The following is a 16,623-nucleotide window of genomic DNA, read 5'->3' on the forward strand; positions in this document are numbered from 1 at the left end:
TGAAAGCTATAAGAAGTTTTTTGATTCATGGAAGGAAAAGCTTCAAATAGAGTTTGAAGTAGTGAGTTTACTCTCAGTTGAAGAATTTAAGAAGAAACTTGGTAGGTGCTTCAGGAATGGGAGGTAATAAGCTGTGTAGAGATGATCTAAGCATCTCTGGCTGAAATCCTGTGAAAGGGGGAAATGATCATTCAGAATAAAACAGAATGAGATTCTATAGGTGAACTTGTCTGAATGATCATTCCCTCTTTTCTTACTTTCCACTGTTAAGGGGGGGTGGGGGGGCTAGTATTAATAAGCTACAAATAGACTCAAATGAGGAAGCTTGATAATTAGGCAGGGAAGATAGTCTATTTTTAAATAGGCAACATTTTTGGCTTTCTCTTGTTTGTTCTCCATTTTTTTTTTTTTGTCTGTCTTCATGTATTATTCCCTCGTCTAGAGCGATTTCTCATCTTTCTGTTTTTTCTCTCTGTGTTCTTTCTCTGTGTCCTGCTTCTTGTGTATCTCCTCCCCTTTGGACCACTTGAGTTATTATTTTATGTTCTCTATCTGTCCGGGGTACCATAGATCATAATTGCTTGCTGACTTTGGAGAAATACTGACCTTTGGCAAACTTTGGGATTCTATGCACAATGAACTGTACAAATAGGTGAGTGGAATAGACTTAAAAGGGGACACAAACACTACAAACAGAAAATAGAGAAGGACAGATTATGTTACCATGTCAAGCAATGATCTGCGGTGCCGTAATGAAGCATAACAAAATTTAAAAAAAAAACACTTTATTTTAAAGTTGCTTCATTTGGTAACTGCTCCACAAAGATATTTCAATAACACGACAAACCTTACCTCCAAGTTTCCACCAACCACTTCTAAGCCTACAGACTTCCTTTTATACTCTCCGGCAGACTTCCCATAAGCACTAGGTGAACTACCCTGCTTGATCAACAATTTAATCCTCTGTCCTGTGTTCTAACACTATTCCTATACCATATATTCCATAAAATCTATTATTTAATTCATTCACTTAATTTAATTCAGTCTATAAAAATGTTTTGAGTCTGTAATATGTATCAGGTACTATGCTAGGTAGTAGGAATGCAGAAATGAGCAAGATATGATTTCTGCTCTAAAGGAACTCTCAGCCTACTGAATGAAACAGACATTTAATGCAAAGAAATTAATATTAGGATAGACATATATAGGACACAAGTGGCATAGTGTATAGGATGATCATTTTTCACTCAGGAGGGATATAAGAGTGTTAAAGATGCTTGTAATGGGTTTGAAAGATGGGTAAATATTTGTATGGGTTATGTTTTAAGATATCTAATATGATTTTCAGATATCATGGAGGCAATATCCGAATTTGTTTCTGTGTATGTACCTCCAGCTTAGTCTGAACATAGGGTGGACATGAGCATGGAGGCACATTGCACTGATAATCTGTCTTGTTTTCTTGTTTTCCAGGCAGAGGAACGGACTAGATATTTCTCAGTCTTCTACCTTTCCATCAATGCAGGGAGCTTGATTTCTACATTTATTACACCGATGCTGAGAGGTTAGAATCTTTTCTAAGGGGCTTGTGTAAGGTTTTCCTCTGACCAGTCAAAAGTCTTTTCAAGGCATGCAGCTATTCTTTCTCTACTTTTACAAGGACTTGAAAATCTGAGAATTTCTTTTAATCTTGATTTGTCTGGCCTAAAGAAAGATTATGGATTAGGTGATGCAAAGAAAGAGGATGATTATGTCTACAATGTCACAAACCTGAGGCTGCAAAGTAGAACATCAGTCTCAAGATTGAAGGTTACTTTTTTTGGCCTAGGAGATGTGCAGTGTTTTGGGGAAGACTGCTATGCATTGGCTTTTGGAGTTCCAGGATTACTAATGGTGATAGCTCTTGGTAAGTGCACTGGGACAGAGGAAATTAATAATCACTTATGCCTGCTACATGAAAAGCATCATCTAAGCACTTTACACAAACTATTTCATTCAATCCTCACACTAACCCTATTATGTAAGTGTTATTATAGAGATTTTCTCTAGACATTGGAGATAAATTAACTGAATGAAGTCAGAAACTGAATGAAGTCAGAAAGAAAGAGAGAGTGAGAGAGAGAAAGAAAGGGAGAGAATGAAAGGGAGAGAAAGAAAGAAAGGAGGAAAAAAGAAAGAAATAAAGGAAAGATGGAAGGAGAAAAACATGTCCAAGGTTACACAACCAATAATTTTTCTGGGGAGCTTTTAATTTTTTTTTATGTCTTTTATTTATTTTTGAGAGACAGAGAGAGAGACAGCGCGATCAGGGGACGGTCAGAGAGAGAGGGAGACACAGAATCCGAAGCAGGCTCCAGGCTCTGAGCTAGCTGTCAGCTCAGAGCCCGACGTGGGGCTTGACCCCACGAACTGTGAGATCATGACCTGAGCCGAAGCCGGCTGCTTAACCGACTGAGCCACCCAGGCGCCCCACTGGGGAGCTTTTAAAAAGACAAATCCCTGTGCCTTATATTGGAGCTATTAAATCAATATCTCTGGAGGATGGAGGCTAGGTATCCATAATTTTTTAAATATCTAGGTGATTCTAATGTGTAGTCAAGGCTGAGATCCACTGTTCTACACTACAATATGTAAGGAAGCAAGGAAGATAATTAATCCTTTCTCTCAAACTAGCTTATTTTATCTGATAGTTCTTTATCTGGTAATTAGAATATATTTTTAATTCTTTTAAAGTAGCTTCTAGGTTTAGCTGTTTCTGCCCTGCTCTTCAATGCTCCCCAGAAATTTTCTCTTGATCAAAGAGAATGAGGGGAGTTGGATGAGTAGGTGGAAACTAATGCAACTTAGATCAAATGGCATCTCCTTACCACTGACAACCCAATAATGGAAGAGGAAAGAGGATGTGTGTGTGTGTGTGTGTTGCTTAGTTTATGCAGTCTAAGGGGAAACTTGGACGTGATTGTTCCTAATCATTGACCTGGAAACCTGTTCTCACTCTGAGCCTTTGGGTGACACCCCCCTGGAAGGTATCCAGTGCAACACATAAAGAGCTCAATAGAGAAAGAAAGAACCCAGAGACTCAATGTTCAGTCCTGATTATTTCCTACCAGGGGGTGGTTAATAGTAATACTCAGATTCTAATTCTAATTCCAAGGAAACTTCTGTGTTATTCCAGGAGAACTGTGATAATACATTCCCTGCTTCCTTCTCCATTTGAAGCCAAACATTTTCCCAAATACCATCCTGGTTTTCCACTTAGTGCTCTGTCTCCTTCTCTAGATCATGGCACAATAATAATATTAACATATCAGAATAATTATGAAGATCAAAAGAGATGCTTTAAGTTAAATGTTTTATAAATTATGAAATGTTAAACAAATGTTAGGTGTCATTATTAGTCAACTGCTTCAGTTTTCTGGGTACAAATAACTCAATTCTCTGGCCTTTCACTATAAATTTATTCATCTATTCTTTTCATTCATTGATTCAACAAAAATTATTTAATGAACCTTTTGTCAAATCCCATGCTAGAAATTGGGGTCACATTGGTGAATTAGAGAGCACAGAGTTTTGCTTTCAAAAAATTATGTAGTCCAGCAGGAAAAGGGAGACAGACATGTAAACAAGAATTTACAATACAGTATGATCAGTGTCACAACGAGGGAAGTACAGAAAAAGTTGTAGGAATGCAAAAGGAGGATGTCTGACTCTGAAGCCCAGAAAATGTTTGCCTAAAGAAACGGTATCTAAGATGAGGCCTAAAAGATTAGCAGCGGTTAATTAAAAATGACAAGGAAATGAGTCATATTTGTGACATATCTGATCCGTAGCCCAACACGTTATCCATTACGCCACTGGCCCGTCCCCTATTTGTGACATATCTGAAGGCCTTAGAGGAATTCCAGATTGCCCCAGGTATAAATGAGAAAGAAAGATAAAGAGGAAAAAGTGACAGAAACCAGATAACAAAGGGCCTTTTCAATCATTAAGGAATTAGAACTTTATCAGGAGAACAGTAGGGAATTACAAAAAGATTCTGAACAGAGGAATGATTGTTATATTTTTATTTCTCAGTGGTGTCACTGACTATAATGTGGAGAAAGAATGGGTTAAAGGTGAAGCAAGGATATTATTTATCTTGATTACTGAATTTTTGGCATGATTTTAAATTTTGTGCTCACTCAGGTCAGACTAGTCTCAGGCCTTATAAAATTGACAAAACTAATATAGTTAGAAATATGAAGTGATGGAGAAGATAAATCCACATTGAATGTTAGGATTCTGACTTGAGCAATTAGGTAGATAGTGGGATCATTACACTAATTAATTTAGTTTGGGATACACTACATTTTAGATCTTTGAAAATATAATTGGGGTTACCAAAGAGCTATCTGGAAAAACAGGTTTAGAGCTCAGAAAAAATGTTTCAGCTATAGATAAAGATCTGGAGCTAGTAGTGTATGAAGAGCAATTAAGCCCAAAAAATAGATTAAATAACTAAGAGATAGTAAAACTAAAGTAAAAAGAGAGCTAGGATAGAGCCCCCAGGAATACAAGTATTACAAGGCAGGTAAAAAGGAAAAGCTCACGAATGAGACAAAGAAGGAATGGCCAAAATGGTAAGAGTTCTCTTGGATTCTAAGAGGATTTCAAGAAGGGAATTGTTGAAAGTAACAAATGTTACTGAGTGGGAAAGTGAGATAAGGGAGAAAAATCCCCATTGAATATAGCAACAAAAAGTCACTAATTTGGTGATATCAGTTATGGTAGACTGGAGGATTCAAGACTGATTGGAGTAGAATGGGAAATGAATAAGAGGTAAGAAAGGGAAAATGGTATATATAACTGAATGGGACATGGAGTCAAGAGAAGATGTTGGGCATGCTTAAATATCGTTAGGAAGACTCCAGTAGAGAAAGAGGTTGAAGATGTGAGAAAAAGTATAATCGGTATGAAAGCACACATGGCAGAATTACCTTTGTGCAGAGGAGGTTACCTTCAACTAACTGGAGGGAGAAGAGAATAGGTGTGGATATAGGAATTAATAGATTTGGTGACAGGAAGTTGAGACAATTTCCATTTGAAGGCCTCTGTTTCCTTTGTGAAATAGGAGGCAACATCATCTACTGCAAGAAGGAACTAGTAGAGAAACTTAAGGTTCCTACTTCTCTTCTTCAGTTAAGTGGCTTCGAAATTTAAGTGTGATCTTATCCAGCTAATTACCTGGCCTTCCTTTCATCAGTCCACTGTCCATTCCATTATTGAGATTTCCAGCCTCTTTCTAGGATCATTCTTAATTTTAGGAGTGGTCTATTTTCCCCTCCAAAATCTTCCTTTTGTCTAGATACCTCTTTACCTACCCACTTGTCTCCCAGAATTAGCATCCTTTCTCTTAACTGTTTTTTCTGTCAACAATAAGAAGCCTATGATAGGTAAAGGGTGCTATTTGGAGAAGCTTTGGGGAAACTGAGAGGATGAATGAAGAACATGGGATAAAGTGAATCTGACTGAGAGTTAAACTCTTAGTTAACTAGAAAGTTAAGGTATAGAAAAATAAGGGGACTCAGGCATTCTGATGCATAAAAATGGAAAATAATGATACATAAAGTGGGTAAAAGATTGAGGTGAGCTCCACAGGGGTCATGTCTCTTTTTAATCTAGCAAAATGTGTAGTGTAGGAATGAGTGAATGAGATGCTTTATGGTGGTTAAGAGCATAGATTTTTGAATCAGACAAGCCTCAAGTCAAAAATGCAGTTTCTGGAGGCACCTGGGTGGCTCAGTCAGTTGAGCATCTGACTTTGGCTCAGGTCATGATCTCCTATTTCATGAGTTCAAGCCCCGTGTTGGGCTCTGTGCTGACAGCTCAGAGCCTGGAGCCTGCTTCAGATTCTCTGTGTCTCTCTCTCTTTGCCCCCTCTCACACTCATTTTCTCTCTCTCTCTCCCTCTCTCTCTCTTTCTTCCCCCAAAATAAATAAACATTAAAAAATTTAATGCAGTTTCTGGCATTTTCTAGCTATGTAATCTGTACAAATTGCTTAATTTCTTTTATCTTCAATATCTGCAATAAAATGGAGAGAGTAGTACATATTTGGATTAAATCTGTTAATGTATATGAAATGCTTAACATTTTACATATAATAATAAACCTTCAATAGATGGATAGTGGTAATAATAGCCATGAAGATAATAATGAATTTGGGAAAGGCTTTCATGCCAGGAGTCTGGGCTTTGTAGGTGGGTCCTAGAAAGAAGGTTTTAATTTGGTATCAGGTAAGAGAAGGAAGAGACCAGGGATTGAAAAACTAGTTGACAACCATTTTAATCATCCAGGGTAGAGGTTGTAAGGTCCTAAACAAGAGTCTTAGCAGTAGTAATGCAAAAGAGGGGCAGATAGGAAATATGTTTAAGAGAGTCTTAATTAAAGTTGGTAACATATCAGATGTAGAGATGGAGGAAGAAGACAGAATTCAGAAAAGACTTCCATTTCTGTGGCACAGGAAAGGCTCAACAGATTACTTCTCTTAACAATTGACCATTTTATTCTTCTCTGGGCTCCCATAATTTGTGTAATTCCAAAGTCAGGAAGTTTAAGTCAGTCCCCTCACTTTATAAGCTTTGCCAGTCACTCCTAACACTTCAGCAGTCTGTCCTTCGTATTGACTGAATGTGCTAGATGAGAAGCTAAGAATCTTGCTTGTGTATCAACTGCAGTTGTGTTTGCAATGGGAAGCAAAATATACAGAAAACCACCTCCTGAAGGAAACATAGTGACTCAAGTTGTCAAGTGTATCTGGGTAAGTCTGAATTGTTCACCTGTCCTTTTCAATCAATGGGAAGGAGATGCTATGCAGAGCATATAGGCCTTCAAACATGGGTATACATTTTCCCCAATGACCTCTGTTATACTTCTGTACCTTTTGGCAAACTGAGATTAATCAATCTTGCATTGTGCCTCTACTTAATCATTAAGTAAAAAATAATGTAACCATTTTTTTAATTGGCAAAAATCTTCTGATGTGTATATGTAATATAGCCAATAGGATGCAGGGATAGTTTAAAAGTATATCTGAAATATTCTTCTGAATCAATGTCTGATGAAATCAAAGAGTTGGAGTAAGTCAATTAAAATGTGTGTATCTGAGAGAAGAGAGAATGAATTAGAAAAGGAATGGGATGTTTTCTTTTTGTCACTCTTCGGATACCTATGCTCTACCCTAGTTTGCTATTTCCAACCGCTTCAACAACCGCTCTGGGGACTTTCCAAAGCGACAGCACTGGCTGGACTGGGCAGCTGAGAAATACCCAGTAAGTTGGAAGTGCAGAAACATCTTATGCCTCCATAGAGACTTTCAATATCCAAACTGATTCCCTTTTGCTGCATTTGACCTTGTCCCTTACTGTTCTGGGAAAGTTATACTCTAAGCAAGAAAACCAAGTCTAGAAATTCAGCCTGTTCCTTCTTTCTCTTTCTTGCAGAAGCAGCTCATTATGGATGTGAAGGCCCTGACCAGGGTACTATTCCTATATATCCCATTGCCCATGTTTTGGGCTCTTTTGGATCAGCAGGTAAGAATGGTTCTTTTGAAAGCGACCCCTTATTCCAGCCCCTTTCCTCTCACAGGAAAGGAATTTCTCATAACAGCATCTGTCTGCCCTAGGGCTCACGATGGACCTTACAGGCCACGAGGATGAATGGGAATCTGGTGAGAAAAGATTTTCAGAGAAGTCTATTATTTTCTTTATAATTCATACTAGAGAAAATTGATTTCTTTGTGTTTTTGCCCCAAAACTGATTTAAGATAATAAGAAAGGTCCCTTCAACATAAAAGTTTAAAAAGCTAGTCTATGTTGGGATGAGCACTGGATGTTGTGTGGAAACCAATCAGACAATAAATTATATTTAAAATTTTTAAATTAAAATTAAGTAAATAAAGAAAAAGCTAGTCTAGAAATAAAAACCAGAATCTTTAGAAATCAGGAATGTAAAGATGGAAAGGTTTAAATGTATACGAGGAAGTACTGAGAAGAGAGTAAATGAAATGATACAGACTTGGGATAGAGAATGTTTTCTCCCTCTAAGCCTTCCTGAGGCATAGTAGACTCAGATTTGATTGGTGCCACTACACATTTAGCTCATCTCAGGTTCATGTAGAAGACCTAGAAGTATGGTACTTTGTACATGGACAAGGAATGGGCAAGTTGTAAACATTGTTTTGTTTCTCCAGTGTCCATTTTTTAGCAAACTCAGAGTCTCGTCTAGACTCTCAATTGTTCTACTTAGATTATGATATTGTTTTTCTACCATCTCTGTTGTGAAGAGGGTATGGTGGATTTTATTAACCAGTCTATTTGGAGCCTGCCAAATATAATTTTACCTTTTCCCTTTCTCTGGTTGTCCAGGATTTACTATGGTTGTTTTCTTGTTGACCCCCTAGAGAACAACTTTGGAAACACTGTGTTAGTGGAAGTCTTCACACTAACCATGACATCTTGCCTTGCACATTACTACTTACAACTGCAATGACTGAAATTAACAAAAACACACTGACTCTATTCTCTCTCAAGAAAACAATAGTACACAGAAGGGTAAAATTCTCCTTGAGGCCTATCTCCCTTCAGCAAGCACTGCCTGAAACCATTCCCAGTCTGTTTCCCCAAATACCCTTAGAAGAGCAACCAAGGCCCTGAACTAAAGACCTGGTGGATTTTATCTTATGTATCTCTCCTACGAATTAGCAATAATTTTGATCTAAGCTTTTCTTGTCTTTAGCCACCATCCAAATGTAATTTGTTATAATTTTTCAGGGTGTTTTTGTGCTTCAGCCTGACCAGATGCAGGTAGGAGTTTTCTCTATACTCATGAGGATTTATGGCCTTCCTTATCTATACTTCTACCTGTCGTATTAGGATTACCAAATATAACTGGATGTTTGTTTCCTTGTATGCTGAGGAGGATTAAGGATAGGGGTGAAAACATTCTCCTTTTGCCCCACCCTTCTATTTCACATCCTGCCCAACTCCAAGGAGAGTGAATTTTTATCTCACAGGAAAAGTAGAAGCTTGGATTTTTTTTTCATGATAAGACAGTGTTTTGGAAATATTGTCCAATAAAGTGTAAGGCTTTGCTGTGTGAGTAAAACATAGCTTGGTGACTCCCAGTTTTTTTTAACCCTTGTTTAATAATCCGCAATTCTTCCTCTCTCCTTTTCTCCTTGACATTTTCCCTTGGGCTGTGGAACAGGAGAAGATAAGTGAAAATGGGAGGGAAGAACTCCCAAGTGATTGGACAGAAAAACAGATTCAAAGTGAAACTGGTTCTGTGGATATTGAGAAGCTGAGGTGCTATGCAGGGCAAATAGAGTCCTGGGTGTCAAGGGACTGAGAGAGGTGGAATCATTTCGTACTCAATATGATGGAAGTATGTTTGAATGTTAGCGTACACACAAGCAAATGAGAGCACATACTTACAGTCAAGGTAGAAGAATACATGTGATTAATCCTTTTTACCATGGTGTTACAGGTACTAAATCCTCTTCTGGTTCTTATCTTCATCCCATTGTTTGACCTTGTCATTTATCGGCTGGTTTCCAAATGTGGAATTAACCTCTCGTAAGTGCTCACTATGCCTTTGTTGCTTAAAGTGACTTACTATTTGCTCAGCTTGATAAAGGCTCAATGTCAGTACTTTTCTACTTATTATTTGTTTTGGTTTATGACTTTTCTGCTTCTATGTGTCTGAGTTAAACTAAATGTCTATTGATACTGGAGGATGGGAATTAGATCTAACTATTCTTGCTATAGATAGTCCAACCATTATTGCCAACTGAACTGTGTGATGTTGAAGAGGTAGATCTAAGCTTCATGGAAAGTCAAAAGCATGTGAGAATAGACTCCTAAGTCAACATGTTGCTTAGTTCTTGAATGTTGCCTCTTCAAAGTCTAAAGACTATGATGACAATTAATCCTTTTAAATCTTCTGTTGTCGATATTAAACAAAGTGGGTACCTGGTAAGAGTGGGAATAGAGTTGTCCCTCTAATTACTGCTTCCCCCCATTCTGAATAGAAGCACTGGGTGTTGTATGGAAATGTTGAATATTATACACCTGAAACTAATATTACACTGTGTGTTAACTAACTGGAATATAAATAAAAACGTAAAAAGAAAAAAATTGTTATTCTTTTTAAATTTGATAGGATGCTTGTTAAGCCTCCTCTAATTCAGGATTTAATAGCAATTTCTTTTTGACGACCATGTTATTATATTCAAATGGCCTTTTTTCATTTACTCATTAATTGAGTAGATATTATCGAGTTCAGCATGAATGCCAGGCAAATATAACTGCATAGATCCAGCCCTGAAGTTCACTGTTTAGTAAGGGAGTAGAGCACATGCAAGGATAATTATTACACACTGTGATATATATTAAGTGCAGTAAGAAGGGAAGCAAAGTGCCAGGGAAATATAGAACAGGAGAGTCCTTCCTGCTGAATGAGTCAAGAGAGACTTATGAAGAAGAAGAAAATGAGGTAACAATGTATAGTGCCTGGCATATAGCAAATGTTCAATTTATCTGGCTACTTTACTATTATTTTTTGTTATGATGACATAATGGATAGAAAGACCATCATAAACAAAAGTTGAGGTGAGAAAATGTGATGCATTAACAGAGAACTGTTCAGTGTAAGGAGTAGCTGGGACCAAATCAGGAAAGGTCTTTAATGGTAGGCTTAGAGGGTTTAGATTTTATCCTTTAGAATCTAAAGTTTAGATATAACTATCTCTCCCTTTCCTCTGCAGATCACTTAGGAAAATGGCTGTTGGTATGATCCTTGCTAGCCTGGCATTTGCAGTTGCAGCAGCTGTAGAGATCAAAATTAATGTGAGTTCAATAAATCTTAAACTCCCTGTGGGCGAGGCCATATCTATGGTATTAACTCTTCTGATTTATTCGATCCTGGTTGCCTGGGACCTAGCACAGTACCTGTTCTAAAGAGGGTGCATCATAACTCTCTGTGGTAAACGAATAGATATAGGAGTAGAACAGCAATGCAAAATGAGGCCCACCTCCCAGCTGAGTCATTCAGAGTATAATGTCAAGGAATTCCCAAACACTAATACTCAAGATATCAAATCATCCCTTTGGGAACACAGGCTTTTGAATAATTGGTAGATGAAATAGCCATTATTGGTGAATCATGTATGAGGCCACAACTGAGTCAAAAAGCATGGAGTTTGTTATGTAGCATCAGTGCTTGCTGCACTGAGCTGGTGTTTCGCGCCCCCAAACTGCCATCACAGTTTTCCAAGCCAAATGCTCTTCAGAGAGAGGAAACTGTCCTCCTGACTAGATGGACTAGGCTATCAGAGATAGGATAGAGATATGTGTTCTCATTGGTAACTCTGACATGCTTTCTCTGTCCTAAGAGAATGACCCCACCTCAGCCTGGTCCTCAAGAGATTTTCCTGCGAGTCTTGAATCTGGCGGATGATGAGGTAAAGGTGACAGTACTAGGAGATGAAAACAATACTCTGTTGGAAGAGTCCATCAGATCCTTTCAGGTGAGATATGGACTTGAATGAATTAGAAACACATTCAAGGGTGTGTGGGTGGCTCAGTTGGTTAAGCATCCTGACTTCGGCTCAGGTCATGATCTCATGGTTGGTGAGTTCGAGCCCCATGTCAGGCTTTGTGCTGACAGTTCAAAGCCTAGAGCCTGCTTTGGATTCTGTCTCCCTCTCTCTCTCTCTCTCTGCCCCACCCTAGCTCACCTCTATCTGCCTCTCTTTCAAAAATAAATTAAAAATTTTTTAATTTTTAAAAATAAATTAAAAAAAAGAAACACATTCAGATTATGCATCAAGGTGACAGCATAATATAATGATTAAAAGCATGGAGTCAAACTGTCCCCAGTCCAATTCCTGGTTCTGCCATTCCTTAGCTATAAGACCCTGGACAAGCTATTTTATCTCTAAATCTCAGTTTTAGCATCTGTAAAATGGCAATAATTTTTATGCCACAAGCTGTTGTAAGGATAAATGTTATATGTAAAGCTCTTGGTGTCAGAGACATTTTAACTTCTCAGTGGGTTGTCATTTGTATTGTTTTCCAAACTGCTTCCTAATATCACATCCTCTGGAAGAATTTGACTTGTATATTTTCACTAATATTACTATACATATTCTGAAGTATTTATTTTAAAATATTTTTAATAATAAAAGTAATATACATCTATTGTTGAAAACTGAAGAGTATGTAGAAAGACATAAAAATCACCTCTAATTCCACTACCCAAAGATGATCAGTTAGCATTTTTGTAAAAATGAATAAACTAATTTTTTAAAAAGTACTCAAACTCCACCTGCTATATTGAATTTTGATTTTTTTTTCTTAACATTTATCATGTCATAAGCATCCTTCTGTGTCCTTAGATAATTTGAGAATATGACTTTAATGGACACATGATATTCCTTTTATGGATATATCACAGTTTATTGAAGTATTTCTTTATAGGTATTTTAAGTTTTTTTATTATTATACATAATCCCATAATGAACATCCTTAACTCATAAATCTTTATGCATGCCTCTAATTACACTCATATAGCATTTCCTAAAAATAGGATTACTAGATTAAAGGGCAAAGTTGAAAGTATCTGATGAGCTCATCTGCCCTGGGCTGCTATGAGACTATGATGCCTATAATGGATTAGAAGGTGAGCGTGACAGTTTCTTCATTCTACAGAAGATGCCACACTATGCCCAACTCCACCTAAAGACAAAAAGCCAGGATTCCCACTTTTACCTAAAATATCACAATCTGTCTGTCTACACTAAACATCCTGTGGAAGAGAAGAACTGGTACAGTCTGATCATTCGAGAAGATGGAAAAAATATTTCCAGCATAATGGTAAGTTGAAGAATGGCCCAGGTTCCAAATTGTTATCTTATTTTGACTGGCCCGATGATATCTTACCAAACATATGCCTGATGATCAGATTTTCTGACTATCAGTTCCTTGTTGTCACCTGTAGCTGATTTTTACTTTCCTCTATTACAGGTTAAGGATGAAGAAAACAAAACAACCAATGGGATGACAGCTGTGAGGTTTGGATGTCAAGGAGACCCCGGGCTACTCTGTTTTGAATCTTTGTCTCTCTTTTAGTATGTGGGGCTTCATAAAGTAGCCTCACATTCTATTTGTCTTGTACAGGGATTCTCTCTCCTATAATATAAAGGGCATGGGTATCAGAGGCATTTTCCAGGACAATGAGAGGCAGATAGGCTTGCTCTCCCAAGTGGTATTAAAAGATGACCCTGTATCTATATATGCCCCCTGTGTGCTGATGGATACATCCTTTTTTTGTTGAATTTTATCCACTTACCTTGCTCTCAGGAAAACAACTGAGTACTTCCCTCTCTGTGATTACCAGAGAAAAATTTAGAAGTGAGCAAATAATCCTCCCTTCATGGTTGGTAGTTGAATATCTCTTATCGTTACTGTGCTCTTAAAGCAGAGTTTTTTATAAACCTGTAGAAGCCCCATGGTGTAGGAAAGGTAATAACTTTGGTTTTGAATCCAGATAAGGCTAAAAATCATGTCAGGTGTCCAGGGAAAGTTACAGAGATAGAGCACCTGAGAGGTCACTGGTCTCTGTAGCAGGAATCAGGCATGAAGTAGAGAGATGCACATCTTATGGCCATCAAAATTAGGTAGTTGCTATCTTGAGAATAGCACTTTAGAGGGGAACTTTTAATGAAATGTCTGAACTTTACTGAAGGGAGGAACAGTCATAATAATTTGCTTTTGAATATACTTTAGAAAAAGTAAACATCTTAAAGTAAGTAAGGCAATAGTGAGGATAGGGCTTCCCTGGGTCGAGAGCCATACAAACAGAGGAACCTCCAGAAAGGATGAAAGGAACTTTCTAGGGTCATCTTAAGTGCCAGAATCAACATTAGGGGTTCTAGAAGAAACTGCCCTTCTTATCTTGTGGACCAGAGATTAGGGGAAAAGTTATCAAAATGCCAAAACCCATACTGAGGAAACAGTTTAAGAACCCAAGCCTAAGAGACTAAAAAGGTCATTCTGGAAGGGTCCAGTATTATCTGCAGATTCCAAAATGATAACTTAACCTACTAAGGGTTGGGACTCTGAATTTTGCATAAGTCAAATCACACTTATATACTGATATATACTTTATATCAGTTTTATGTAAATACTAATATATATTTATATATTTATAAATAATTATTTTTCTTAGTGGAGTCTCAATTGATGAATCCCACCATTATAAGAGGGTGATTAATTGGATGCACCTAAACTGGATTAGTGAGAAAACAGATTGCATGGATGATCATGATCGTGTCCATCCCTAGTAGAGATCATGTGAGGGTATTGCAGATGGAAAGCTAATACCTCAAGAAGGAGAAAGTTAAGGATAGCTAAGACTACTGATTATTTCTTATATGTGAGTTCATTTATTCATCCACTTAACAACATATATTATGTACATTTTGTGTGCCAAAAACTGATCTAGGCACTAGGGATATAGCGGTAAACAGGTGTCCCTGTTTATGACGGTTTGTCTGATGTGTGACAATGTTTCTACCCTTAGGTTTGTTAATACTTTACACAAAAAGGTCAACATCTCCCTGGCTGCAGATATCTCCCTCAGTGTTGGTGAAGACTATGGTGTGTCTGCTTACACAACTGTACAAAGTGGAGAGTAAGAGCATTACCCTCGTGGACCTTTTACTTTTATCAATTGTTTTTTAAATGTTTTCTTTGCATATAGGTGTGGGGATTGATTTTGAGTATACTCAAATTTCCTGTTTTACACCATTTCACTAATTCATAAAGCTTGGCTGAGAAAAATTCATAAGGCTAAGATGAGAAGATTTAGGGCCTGAAGTCCACAAAAGAAGATGATTTGTGCCTTCTTTATTCAGGCATAAGGTTAAAAAAAAGTAATACTTGACAGGCTTGAAGAGCTCAGATCAGAGTCAGAAAAACCTGGCATTAAAATCAATCACTCTGGCCGTTTGTAGGAAAGATGGACCTCGAGGGTGTCATGCTAAGTGAAATAAATCAGGCAGAGAAGCACAGATACCATATGTTTGCACTCATAGGTCTAACAGGAAAACAGGAGAAACCTAATGGAGGACCAGGGGGAGAGGAAGAGGGAGAGAGAGTTGAGGAGAGAGAAGGACGCAAAACTTGAGAGACTATTGAATACTGAAAAGGAACTGAGGGTTGAAGGGGGACGGGGGAAAGAGGTGGTGGTAATGGAGGAGGGCACTTGTGGGGAAGAGCACTGGGTGTTGTATGGAAACCAATTTGACAATAAACTATTTAAAAAATAAAATAAAATAAATCACTCCTAGAGACTTCTCTTCAAAGAGAAATGATGGTTTTGCAGCTTCACTCATCATGAATAGAGAGAGGAGGTCACTCTTTCCCTGGAGATGGGAATGCTTTTCTAAAAGCTGTGGTGCTTATTCTAACTAAAGTTCTCCTGTTCCAGATACCCTGCAGTACATTGTAGAACAGAAGATAAGGACTTTTCACTGAATATGGGTCTGCTAGACTTTGGTACAACTTATCTGTTTGTTATTACTAATGTAAGTAACTCATGACCACTCCTACTCTCCCCTTCCATGTACCTGTATCTATATTTATATCTATATCTGTATCTGTATTTTTCCTGGGATCCAAAGAAAACTATGTGTCAGTATAGGGCCACATACTTATTTCTAGTGTAAAGTGATGGGTTCTATCGTGACTTTAGAAAGCCTATTAAGGTTTCTATAGGGGACATTAAAATAGATACCATTGGCTGTAGGCATATGATAGAAATATAGAATGATATAATATGTGGCCTTTTGTGTCTGAATTCTTTCATTTGGTGTATTCTCCAAGGCTCATTCATGTCATAGCATGTATTGGTGCTTCATTTCTTGTTACTACTATATAATTTCCATAGTATAGATGTAACACATTTTATTTGTCAATTCATCAGTTAATGGACATTTGGGTTATTTCTACCTTTTCACTATTATAAATAATGTTTTTATGAACATTACTGTACAAGTTTTTGCATGGACATTTTCATTTCTCTTGGGTATATATACATAGAAGTGGAACTGCTGGGTCACATGGTAACTCTAATTTTTTTTTCCATAATATTTTATTGTCAAATTGTTTTCCACACAACACCCAGTGCTTTTCCCCATAAGTGCCCTCCTCCATCACCACCACCTCTTTTCCCCCCTCCTCCTTCCCCTTCAACCGTTTGAGGAACCACTAGGAACTTTTCCCAAATGAATTTCATTTTACATTCCCACCAATAATGTATGAGGGTTGCAATTCCTCCACATCTTCACCAATACTTGTTTTTCTGTCTTTTTATAGCCATCCTAGTAGGTGGGAATGTCTCATTATGGTTTGGGTATGTATCTTTTTAATGGCTAATGATGTTGAGCATCTTTTCATGTACTTATTGGCCATTTGCATACCTGCTTGGGAGAAATGTCTATTCAAATCCTTTGCCAAATTTCTAATTGGGTTATCTTTGTCATTGAGTTGTAAGCATTCTTCATATATTTTTTTAATTAATT

The 16,623-nt window shown here is 37.5% G+C and overlaps 1 protein-coding gene across 3 annotated transcripts in view; it reads left to right on the top strand.

Moving 5' to 3' along the window:
* The window catches only part of SLC15A2 (solute carrier family 15 member 2), a 36,505-nt gene that overhangs the window by 8,227 nt on the left and 11,655 nt on the right, over positions 1-16,623 (top strand). For 2 of the 3 annotated variants that reach the window (XM_029940714.1, XM_029940712.1), the window contains 14 exons: positions 1,474-1,564; positions 1,829-1,906; positions 6,716-6,798; positions 7,223-7,309; positions 7,481-7,570; positions 7,663-7,707; positions 8,810-8,842; positions 9,525-9,613; positions 10,804-10,885; positions 11,431-11,565; positions 12,749-12,913; positions 13,064-13,110; positions 14,622-14,732; positions 15,531-15,627. In XM_029940714.1, coding sequence (XP_029796574.1) covers positions 1,474-1,564; positions 1,829-1,906; positions 6,716-6,798; positions 7,223-7,309; positions 7,481-7,570; positions 7,663-7,707; positions 8,810-8,842; positions 9,525-9,613; positions 10,804-10,885; positions 11,431-11,565; positions 12,749-12,913; positions 13,064-13,110; positions 14,622-14,732; positions 15,531-15,627 — 1,233 coding nt within the window. The remainder of the gene's footprint in view (positions 1-1,473; positions 1,565-1,828; positions 1,907-6,715; positions 6,799-7,222; positions 7,310-7,480; positions 7,571-7,662; positions 7,708-8,809; positions 8,843-9,524; positions 9,614-10,803; positions 10,886-11,430; positions 11,566-12,748; positions 12,914-13,063; positions 13,111-14,621; positions 14,733-15,530; positions 15,628-16,623) is intronic. The other variant, XM_029940713.1, reaches the window with a different exon arrangement.

The sequence above is a fragment of the Suricata suricatta genome, chromosome 5, assembly GCF_006229205.1.
Source record: "Suricata suricatta isolate VVHF042 chromosome 5, meerkat_22Aug2017_6uvM2_HiC, whole genome shotgun sequence".
NCBI lineage: Eukaryota > Metazoa > Chordata > Mammalia > Carnivora > Herpestidae > Suricata > Suricata suricatta.